The sequence below is a fragment of the Rhea americana genome, unplaced genomic scaffold, assembly GCF_003343005.1.
Source record: "Rhea americana isolate MKP2758 unplaced genomic scaffold, rheAme1 scaffold_421, whole genome shotgun sequence".
NCBI lineage: Eukaryota > Metazoa > Chordata > Aves > Rheiformes > Rheidae > Rhea > Rhea americana.
The window spans coordinates 36,669-47,856 of NW_028186559.1; the positions used below are offsets into that span (position 1 = coordinate 36,669).

At 61.5% G+C, this 11,188-nt stretch overlaps 2 protein-coding genes across 2 annotated transcripts in view; both read right to left on the bottom strand.

Moving 5' to 3' along the window:
* DOK4 (docking protein 4) overlaps positions 1-963 on the bottom strand; it is a 4,601-nt gene extending 3,638 nt beyond the window's left edge. Inside the window, exon 1 of the mRNA XM_085315188.1 lies at positions 519-963. Within this exon, the coding sequence (XP_085171314.1) occupies positions 519-646 (128 nt within the window). The 5' untranslated portion in view covers positions 647-963. The remainder of the gene's footprint in view (positions 1-518) is intronic.
* Positions 964-3,035: 2,072 nt separating this feature from the next.
* CCDC102A (coiled-coil domain containing 102A) lies at positions 3,036-11,183 on the bottom strand (the record flags this gene model as incomplete). Its single annotated transcript, XM_085315190.1, has 8 exons — positions 3,036-3,710; positions 6,205-6,308; positions 6,795-6,965; positions 7,284-7,493; positions 7,760-7,876; positions 8,236-8,344; positions 8,519-8,736; positions 10,719-11,183. Coding segments are annotated over 8 exons (1,521 nt in total), but the record flags the coding sequence as incomplete, so codon positions are not given.
* Between the last annotated feature and the right edge of the window lie 5 nt (positions 11,184-11,188).

Here is an 11,188-nt window from a genome sequence, read left to right on the forward strand (position 1 = left end):
GAAGGCCCGCTGGGGGTCCGGCCGGCCCCATCCCCGCCCAGGGCGGGTCGCTCCCCAGAAAGGCCGGCCGGCAGCTCGGCCTCCCCCCGCCGTCGATGCGCTGAGCCCCCCTCCCCAAAAAAACAGGGGGCAGAGCGGGCGGGCGGCGGAGGGCCCAGTGCCCGCAGGATCTGGCCCCCCACGGAGGGCGGGGTGGGGGGGTGTCACTCGACGGCTCGGATGTCACCGAGTGGACGGGCCCGCCGGGCAGGGCTGCCAGCGGCACGTGGCGGCGGACGGACGGACACGACCGGCCGCCCTCTCCTCCTCCTCGCTCCCCATCCCCAGCCAGTCCCAGGGGGGCCGGGCTCGCTGACGGCCCGGCAGGCTGCTCCCGGCTAGCGGGCGGCACCGGCGTGAGGAAGAGGATGCCGGAAAAAAAAAAAAAACCTCTCCGAGGCTGTGCGGTGACACAAAGCCGGGGGGGCCGGGGAGGGAGGGGGGGGCCGGGGCTCGCTCCTGCAGCCRCCCGGAGAAACCCGGCGAGCCCGCTCCGGCAGCGCATCCGCCCGGCCGCGGCCCCTTCCGACCCGCCGCTTACCCCCAGTTTCCTGCTCTTCATTTTCACGTAGCCTTGCTTGACGATGTCGTTAAAATTTGTAGCCATGGCGGAGCCCGGGCTCCGCTCGCCGGCCCCCCCCCCGCCGCCGCCGGGGTCTGCTCCCGAGAGGCTCGAGGCTGCCGGCGGCACCCTCGCCYGCGCTGCCTTCGGCCCCGCTCCTCCTCTTCCTCCGTTCACCTGTCCTCGGATGCTCCCAGCGCCCGCCGCCTTATCTCCTCCTCCACCCCAGCTTTGTTCTAGCGGCAGCCYGCATCTCCTCCCTGGCGCTGGTCCCCTTCCTGGCACCGGCTGTAAAATAAAAATGACAGATAGATTCGAGCTAGTGACATCTTTCTCKCTCTCGCTCTCTCTCCCTCCCTCTTTTTCCCCTCCTCCCTTTTCTGGCTGAACCATCTCGGAGAGGCAAGGTGGGCCGGCGGCGGCGGAGTGGAACAGTCCGGCGTTAACCCCTGCCTTCGCGGCGGTGCCGCGGCGAGCGCCTGGCGCCGGGCACCGTGGACACCCGCGCTCCGGGCCGAGCGGGGAAGATCGCCTTCCCCGTGCCCATCCCCATCCCGGGCCACGCACGGCCTCAGCCCAGAGCTTCTGTCTCCGTTCCCCCCCCCCCAATCGCCTGTGCCTCCCCCCCTCTCTCAGCAACCCTCCTTCTCCACGGTCCCAACGTGAACGTCACTTCTGGCAGGAAGGCAACCCCAGGAGCCCCAGGACACGCGCCCTGCTGTCCCCCGGCTGGGGGATGCCAACGCCAGACCTCACCCCCGGGTCTCCRTCACCTCTCGGACTTCCCCTCCTTCCTCCTAGACTGCTCGCTTTGGCAGCAAAACGGCYGCAGCCACCAATGGCGGCATCAGTAAGGTTCAGTGTTAACGATCTCTTGCCAGGAGCAGGACGAGTCGGAGCCGGGGCTGTTTGCAGAGAGGCTCCCGAACAGAGGCGTCCGCTGGCGATCCCATCGCCAGCCTGCGAAGCCCCCCGGCGCCAGCCGAGATGTTCGGCCCAGCTCCTCCTTGCCGGCCCTCCCCACGGGCGGGCGCCGCTCGCTCCCCCCCCCAAACCCTCCACCGAGAGCCCCGCGGCGCCCGCCAAAGCCACCCTGCGACCCCACGGCCGAGCGAAGGCAGAAGCGGAGCCGGCCGGCCCGGGGGCCTTCTCTGCCCTGCCTCCGCGGGGCTGCTTATCYGCTCGGAAAGACGCTTCGCCGGCGGTTTCCCCAGCCCCAGCCTGGGGAGCGGGCGCCCGCAGCCGGGTTAGCGACCGAGCCGCCGGCGCCTTCGGAGGAAACTTCCCAGGTGGAGCGTCGCGCTGCCGGGAAAAGGCTTGGAAGCGCCTTGGCCTTGACACTAGTGAAATCACCGCCTGGATTTCCTCTCCGGGGCCGCCGGCCCGCGGAGGAACCCGCCGCCTGCTCCCGGCCCGGCCGGCCGCAGGGAGAGCCCGTCGCGCGCGCCGTCCCGGAGCCGCCGCAGGCCTTCCCTCGACGGAAAAATCCCCTCCGGGAAGGCAGCGACCGGGATGGCAGCTCCTCCCCAGGGATGTTTATAACCGAGACAGCTCAAAGCAGCATGGTCCGGTCCCGGGAAGCGCTCGGGATTCTCCCGGGACAACCCAGCAGGCCTTTCCGTCGCGGCCAGACACCAGGATTACCGCCCGCGCGGGCCTTCGGCGGCTCAAACCCGGGAGAAGCAGCTCCGGGTCTCCCCGTCGGGCAGCACGGCCACCACCCTGGCCCGGCCGGCTGTCCCCTCCGCAGCCGGGCCCTCCGCTCCGGAGAGGCCCAGTCCGCCCAGTTCCACCTGGGCCGCGACCTTCCTTTGGCCCCCAAAAGTATTTTTGGGTGCTTTTCCAGGCGAGGGTATTTGTGGCCACCAAAACCGTCTGCAAGCGCTTCCACCCCCACAGGCTGATTTGTTTGGCCATAAAAGAATTAACGTTTGTGGCAAATGAAGGACGTTAAAAACAGCAAGCAGTGGAGAGCCATGCTTTTAGCTAATCAATTAAAAGGCAGAGCGAGGGAATTAGCTCACCAAAATATGAATTTTTAATAAGATTGCGTCTGAGTTCCTCCAAACCCCGCTCGCTGGGCTGCCTGGCCCTCCCCGGCTGAGCGGGGCCATGCAGGGCTGGAGCTGGTGCGACCGGCACCCATGGGTGGGTGCTCCAGGGTGAGCACCTCTGCGGGTGGGGGGGGGAAGCAAGAAGATGGCTCTGGAAATTAAATAACCCCCCCCCCCCAAGGAAAGCGTGGTGCAGGGGGGTGCATTTTAGTTACAGGGCAGGCTGCTCGTGGCCCCGTGGCTGCGTGTCCCTGCTGTCCCCAGCACCCCCACCCCTCTCTTCCTGGGGGCAGGGGGGTCTCTTGGCACAGCYGCAGGACGGCTGTGCAGCTGCAGGCAAAGAGCAGTGGGGCAGCCCAAGCCATCACAAGAGCCTGGACCCCTCTCAGCTGTATATTTATAATAATAAAAAAAAACATATACAAATACATACATATATATAATATATATATATATATATATATAAAGTAGACAGGATCAGTCTAGCTGGCTCCAGGGACCAGGTCTGTCCAGGTTAGCTTGGTCCTCTCTCCAACTTGCGTTTCCTCCTCGTGGTCTACTCAGGTGGTGCTTATTTTGGTGTCCACGGCCGTGTCCCGAGAGGAGCCGGCGGCTGATGGAGCACAGGCAGGCTGGCCGAGAGGCAGCGGGCTTGGGGCTATCAGCCCGGGCAAGTTCCTCCCCGCTGCTCTGTGCCTCAGTTTCCCCATCCGTAAGGCAGACTGCGGCTGTTTGCAGTGAARGCTGGGTGGCGCAAAGGTTTGGGACGAGCCCCGTGGTGGCAGGCACTTGTCGGGCGAGGAGAACCACCACAGCACGGCCCCATCACGGGCAGCCCTTGCGTCCCACCCGGCCTCGGGTCCAGTTCGCAAAAACCCAGGCCATGGCCAGGGAACACCTGGCCCGCCTCGYGCCGCAGCCCCGGGCGCTAGGGAACCTGGATCTGCAGGTCCTCGTCCTCGTCCGGGTCGCTGGTGCCGTCTCCGGGGTCGTCGGGGCCGAAGCGGGTGCCGCGCATCTTCCCGAAGAGCGGGGCGTTCTGCTGCCGCCGCAGCCTGCCGGAGGGGAGAGCTGGCTGGGGCGGGCGGCGGGGACCCTGCCGCCCCCCCGGCCGGGGCTGGGGGCACGGGCCACCCAAAGGCACCCAAGGAGAGCCAGGCTGGGGGCCATATGGGGCACGGGAGCTGGGGCAGCCGGCCAGCAACTCCGGCCCGGAAGGGCAAAATCAAGGRTTGCCTGGGACCGAGGTTGAGTTTTGGGGGTGCGCACGCGGTCTGAGCTGCCGCGGACGTGGGCCGCCCTGGRCACGCGCCCAACGGCGCTGCTGAGCCCCCTTCTCACCGAGTCTTCTCAACGTGGCTTTGGCCAAAAGCCTTTGGGGGTGGGGGGCGGGGGGAAGGAGGGCCTCAAAGCAAACCTAACGCTAGCGATTCTCCATTTTTTTCCCCCAAACTGCCTATCTCCAGTGGCCTGGGCACAGCTCAGACAGGCACCTTTGCACACACTGGTGGGGGGGGGGGGGGGGGGGGGGGGGGGGCGGGAAGCGAGGACGTGCCTCAGTTTCCCCAATCCCTAAACCCAACGACGCTAGCGACCACCGCGGCGGAGCATCCCAGCAACAGCCCAGTATGAAGCACGGCGCAGGCTAATCCGCGGTGCTCGGGCACGGCGCGGCCGCTCCTCTGCACGGAGGAGSTTCTCCCGCAGGAATGCGCCCGCATCCGGCACCGGTGCGGGCGCCAGGGCAAACCTCCGCGCGGTGTGGCCGGGAGCCAAAGCTCCCGGGCTGGTAGCCCCAGCGGAGCCTGCAATGAGCCGCGGGAAGCTTCCCCGGGGCCGAGAGGGCTGCGGTAGGGACGCCGGAGGCTTCGGGCTCCGGTGCCAGCCCGCGGCCTCCCCATCAATGGGAAGCGCTCGGTATTTTTAGCTCCTCACTTACCCTCGCATTAAAATTCATCAGCTGAATTTATGAGGCAAATTTGAAATCAAAGGCCTGAGATTGTGAAAAAAACAGTTCTCCCATCAGTCTCCGGTCAAAATGGACAAGTTTGCTGCATTTTACTGGAAAGCATGAATTATTTAGAGCAAGYGTGCAGGCAGGCTGGAGGGGGCAGGGAGGGGAGAAGATGAAGCCTCCATTATTCCTCTATGATTTAATGAAGATGTCCCAATAAAATAAAGGAAGAGTTAAAAAAAAAAAAAAAAAAAGAAAACCCAAGTGCCTCCCAGAGATACTTGGGTGGAGAATCGATTTCTCTCGTGGCCATTTCAGCTTTTTATTGCTGGAGAAGCAAAGTGAGGGCAGAGAAAGTTTTTAAGAGCAATAAAACTAGAGGGCCTTTAGGGAAGCTCCGGTTGCCTGGAGTAGYGGCTGCCCGGTTCCTACCTCCCTGCACGACTCCCTTGCCCTGCACAGCCTCATTCTCCGCAAGGTTTTGCTCGGGGACATCTGTGCCACCCCGGGGACAGGGATGGAGAAGCATGAAAGGTCCTTYGAAGCCACTAAAGAGTCAAGCCAGGAGGAGTCGGCGAATTTGAAGGACAGACCTTCAGCGCCCTTGAGGTGCTCATCTCCCTGTTTTTGCGCTTTTGAACGTCCTGGATAGGACAAGCACAAATGGGGTTGAGATCCCAGCACAGGGACAAAGATGCTCTTTGCTGGGCCAAAAGGACAAGCAGTGAAAAYGCCCTGAATGCCTTGTGCCCCCTCCCGAAGCAGCCCTGGACGGAGCAGGCGCCGCGGCTGGCCCGCGCACGGGGCTTTGGGAAYGGCTGCAGCATCCCCCCGCCTCTCCCTGCCCCGGCACGGAGATGGAGGGAGCTTCTCTGGCTTTTAGCTTCCTGAATGAAAGTGGCAGAAAGACGGAGCGAGCGTGCCCCCRCCGAGCCCTGCGATCCATCACCACGCGCCGATAAAGCACTCGCCCGACGTTCTTCCCTGTAAAAGCTCCCTCCCTCCCTCTCCTCCGCTCGGTAGCCGTCCCCCGGGGCCGGGAACGCTTACGTGAATTAGCCCCCTTTGGAAAGACCGCTTTGCTGCTGAGCAGCTCTTTATCATCGGCGTGACGCTTCTCCCTGGCTCCAAGGGATAAATCACTCCCGACAGATCCCCTGGCTGTGGCACAACCCTTCGCCTTCCYGTGCTTCCAGCCGAGGGTCTCCGAGCAAAGGGGTGCTGCTGGATGCAGGCCACGCTCGGCGCCCACCCGCCAAAGCCTGTTTGGGATGCTCAGAGCCTGCACCCAGCACTCCCCGTGGACACTAGCGGATGAAATCCAGTCCTGACCCAACTGTTAAGAAAATCAGGCTGCACTTGGCAGCCTTGCACAAGTCACAGTAATGCGATACCAGCTTAAACTGGTGTGAAGGCTGCCCCGAGGCTATGGGGAGCTCTGGAGGCCCGTAGCCCCCCAGTAGACACAGCCAGAGAGATGCTGCTAGAGGGATGCTTGCAGAGAACGCCCGATCCCATCCTTCGGTTTCCCCAGGTGCCTCTCTGCCGTTGCTGCCCGTGACGCCCGCGTGGCGCAGCCGCGGCCCGCCGCTCACCGGGACTGCAGGTGCTCCAGCTGCACCTGGAAGTTCTCGCTCTGCTCTGTCTGCTCGTCCAGCGACCGCTGCAGCTTCCGCGTCTGGTTGTGGGCCTCGTCCAGCTGCAGGACAGACGGGAACGGAGCTGTCTTTGGCCACAGGGAGAGGACAGAGGTCCCCACCCGCTCTACTACTCTTCCCCTTCCTCAAGAGCAACCTGTTCCCCATCTCCAGGACGGGACAAGCTGTGCTCGACTCTCAGCTACTAATCTGAGCTGGCCGAGATTTCAGCCTACAACCTGGGTGAGACAAGCTCTTGGCACATGTCCCAGGCTGCATTTTTAATGCTCTTCTCCTGGAAGATCTTGGCACCTCCTTCACCAGAGCACAGTCAAGAGTTCAATTCAGCCTGCTCCAGGCTGGGATCTTACTTCTGAGAGCACTGTGGTGACAGCTCTAAGATAAGGAGATTTTCTGTTGTTAATGTAAAGAAAGAGGGAGTTTGAGTGTTGCTAACCCCAGGCCTCAGCAGCTTGCTAGCCAGGCTCTCCTCCCTGGTCCCTGAGGCGCTCCCCATGCCATGGCTCTGGACACGTTCAGAGACTCACCTCATCCTCAGCTTGGGCCAGCTCCTTCTTCAGCTCCTCCACTCTCAGGCGCAGTTTCTTCACCTCACCTTCATGCTGCTCCACGCGGCGGTTGGCGTGGGCCAGCTCAGCCGTCTTCTCCTGGTACTGCTTCTTCAGCTTCATGTGGACATGCTTCAGGTCAGCCAGCTCCTGTGGTGGGCACAGCATGGCTAGGGCTGAGCGAGTGAGCTGCCCTGGCCAGTGCATCCTCTGCTGCACGATGCCCCAGCAGCTCCTTTCCCCCTGCCAAATAACTCTCCTTCTGTGATGGTGGAGCTGTGATGGAGCCTACAAACGGGCTCCAGAACAGAGTCACTGTCACTGTTCACATGAAGGGAACAAGTGGAATCTGGGGTCAAGGGTGTCTGCAGGACCCAGATCCACCATCTGAGTGACATTACTCAGGGTTCATCTGGCAGGGGGTGGCATGAGGTTGGGGGTGGCCCAGGCCCGAGCTGCTTATCCCACCTTGTTCTTCTCGAAGAGCTCAGTCTGGATGGTTTTGAGGTCGGTGTCCAGGGCACTGGCTGTCTGACGCCGCTTCCGAGCCAGCACCTCCTCCAGGTCCTCGATTTGTGCCCGCAACTTCTTGTTCTCCCGCTCCAGGTTGAGCTTCTCGGTCTCCAAGCGCTCCCGCTTGCCCCACTCAGCCGCGTTCTCTGCCTGCAGTCGCTCCATCTGGGTAGGGGGACGCCTCGCAGGTTCAGGCCAGGGTGTCCCCTGGTGTAATGGTGGGGACTCCCCTCCACTGCCATGCTCTCTTTGCTCTCTGCACTAGCCATTGCCTCTCTCCTCACCACAGTCAGTCGTCCCAACCACCCCCTTGAAACAGCTCCTTGAAGTCCTTCCTGCCCTTATTCCAGTGCAGCTAGTTGATGYTGTCCCCCTTAGTGAGGGCTCGGTCCCACTGTCCCCACCAATTCAGCCCCACAGCCCATCCTCACCTCCGTGCGCAGCTCAGCCAGCTTCTTGTCCATGCTGGAGCGGGCGCCCAGCTCATCTTCCAGGTCCTCTGAGATGCGTCCCAGCTCGTCCTGGTGGATCTCCTTCAGGATGTTCAGCTGCAGGAAGATACAGAGTGTGAGGGAAACAGTGAGCACTCTTAACCAAGGAGATTCAAACCCAAGTCCTACTTTGCCAGCAGATCCCCACCTGGTCTGGGAGAGATGTGGCCTCCCTTGGCTACTCCACAACTACCACCTGTAGTGGGGCCAGGCATATCCAAACCTCTGGAGAGGATGGATGGACWAGTTGTAGCTAGATCAATCAAGCTAGTTAAGATAATTAATGAGTGCCTCAGACACAGGCGGCTTGTCTGGAGCAGCAGTGCCCCCTCGTGGAGTTGAGGCCAAGGGTCCCCAAGCCCCTGGGGACAGGGCAGCCTCCCCAGGTGGCAGCAGTGCCAGACCCCTCTGCTTACCTGCTTCATCACCTCCTGCTTGTTCTTGTTCAGCTCCTCATACTTGATTTTCCACTGGCTGAGCTCGCCCTCCAGCTTCTCAATGCTCTTGCTGAGCGCCAGCTTGTCCCTGAGGAGAGGCAGCCCCAYGTGAGGGCCTGCAGAACCCCCCGCCCCAGCCCGTCCCAGAGGGGAGGGTCTCTGCCGGGCTCCCGAGCTGACTATGCCTGCGTGCCCAAGACCCTTTGGGCTGACCTGGGCTCGCACCCCGTGAGGGTAAATTCCCACGACCCAGGGCACTCACTCCCGCTCCTTGAGCAGCACTTTCTGGGACTCGTCCAGCCTTAGCTTCAGGGCGGTCACTTTGGTGGCGTCCTCCTCAATGACACTCATGTCCTCCCAGAGCAGCCGGTTCCTCTCCTGGCGGGTGAAGGAGGTCCGTACGCTCACGGTGCTCCGCTGCTCCCAGCACTCAGACCCATCCTGTTTGCTCTTCAGGATGTTTTCCATCAGCTCAAACTCCTGCAGCGACACAGGGTGGCCAAGCAGAAGGAACGTTACACAAAAAGAGATGAACACCCTCAGCAGCTGACCACTACCCACCCTCACATTCCAGGACCTCCAGCCTTGTCTCCCAGCACCCCACATTGCCCCAGGGCAGCACCCACCACACCAGCCGTTCCGTTGGGGTGTGCAGCTGCTGCCCCACACCGAGCAAGGGCAGTTCTGGCTCCCTCTTTCGGCACCCCATATCCCAACCAGCTTGCACCCTTGCCTATCTTTCTGGGCTTTGCTCCATGCAGAGTTATAACGAGCAGCATCCCTCCATGCTGTACCACCAGCAGAACAAGGGAGCGTTACTGGGCCAAGCCATCCTGCGGCTGACATCTAGAGGACCCACTGCAGCAACCACATTTTCTGCCATCAGCCTCAGCAACTTGCTTTGATTACAYGGTGCATTAAATTAAGGATGGAATAATATTGATTTATTAATCCAATCTCAGTGCGACTACTGCATAGGTTCATCTTTAATCAGGCTTAGTGAGAGTGTGGCAAATTAGCTCGGTGTATAAAGCTCACTCACTATTCGCTTGCTTCTGCTTTTTGCATAAAATCCATAAAAAGCATGCCATCTCCATGACGAGGGGTGGTGGGAGGTGTTGTGCACACAACTCTACCTCCAGATCGCTGCCTAAGCACTGCYCATTCCCGGGGCCAAGTTAGGGAAAAACGGCCTCTCTGCTAATTGCACCAGGGAAGACGCAGTTGATGATGTCCCCTTGGCTTCAGCCAGCAAGATCTGTCTGCGGTGGGCCCTGCCTTGGGAGCCGGGAAGTGGAGAACGGCAAAGCCTTTCTTCCCTATCCAGTTTCTGTTATAACTGAGGAGACGCAGACGGCTAAGATTTGCTTTAAGATCAAAGCTCCTCTAGAGCAGCCAAGAATAATTTCTTTGGTTCAACCGGCTTAAAACTAGCTGGGCTTGAAAAAGGGAGGTGCTCAGGCTGCAAAGTCATGACAGTCTGCAATGAGATTTTCTGTCACTGAAGCCCATCAGACGACGGCTAGAGAAGTTGTGGCTGGAGAAACTGTGGGCATGGAAGAAGTATTTTTCCCCTCAGCCCTGGAAGAAAACCCAAGACAAAAGCACAGCAGGGAGCAACAAGGTCTACACTTGGGTTGAAGATACTCTAGGACCACAGAGCTCCAGACTGCATTTACTCCATGTGCTCACATCTGATGCTGCCACAAGGACTTGCCAGTGAGGGATGGGCCTCCCTGTCCTTGTCCTTCACGTAGGGCCTCCCACGATGTGTTGGGCAAACAGCACAAAGAAGAGCCAGACTGCACCCTCATAAGGGGGAAATTAGGTCCTTAGGGTTTTTTTTAGCAACGAGGTGTCCAGTCCTCAGGCTGATTCTTGTGACCAGCTGGGCTGTGCAGCAGCACATGAGGAGTTCGGGAAGACTCAGCCCTGCGGGTCAGCTGCATGGAGATGGCTCAGACTCATTTGATGCGACACTGGTGCGGTTGCACAAGAAACAGGAGGAGGYCAGTGAGGCACAATTGCAGACAGCTCTTTTCGGGCAGGAACTGCACTAATCCCAGCGACTGAGGAACCCCCTTTGACTCCTGYTACAGCGGCTGCAAGGTTGGCTGCAGGACAAGAGAGGGGCTAGGAGAGAAACCCTCCAGAAAAGCTTCCTAGTGGGATGCTCCATGGGAGGGACCTTGCCTGGGATCCAGGCGATCTTGCTGCACCCAGGTTACAGGAGTCTGGGGCTGGCCGTGCTGCTCGGAGAGGGGTTTGACCCCGCCAACCTACCCCAAGAGGGGGTCGTTCCCATCAGGCTGCCCCAAGAAGGGTCCAACTCTGCCACRCTGCTCCAAGAGGGGTCTGACCTTGTCACCCTGCCTCCAAGAGGGGCTTGGCCCCACCACGGGGGAGCACCCAGAGCCACCCCATTCCTTCCTCCCGGCCCCACGCGGCCGACGCGCCCTCACCTTGTTCTTGGCCGGCTTGTCAGAGCCCACATCTCGCACGGGCTCCTGCTCGGGGGCGGCCTCGCTCTCCTTCTCGGAGGCCACYCGGTTGTCCATCTCCTTCTCCTTCTCCTCCTCGCCCTTGAGGCGCGCCACCTCCTTGCCCAGCTGCTCGTTCTCGTTGAGCACCTCCTGCCGCTCCCGCTTGAGGCCCGTCAGCTCCTTGGTGAGCGTCTCCAGCTTGTGCCGCAGCTGGCGCACCTCCTCGCGCGCCTTGTTGCGCTCGGCCCGCACCTTGCTCCACTTCTCCCGCCAGTTGGCCGTGCAGTCCGACCACCAGCGCATGGTCTTCTCCATCTGGGCGGCGCGGGCCCGCGCCTCCTCCAGCTCGCGCAGCCGCAGCTCCTCGCGGCTCTCCCAGTCGCCCTCGAGGCAGGCGGCGCCCAGCAGGGGCAGCTGCGGCGGGCCGGGCGACGGCGTGCCGCTCGGCG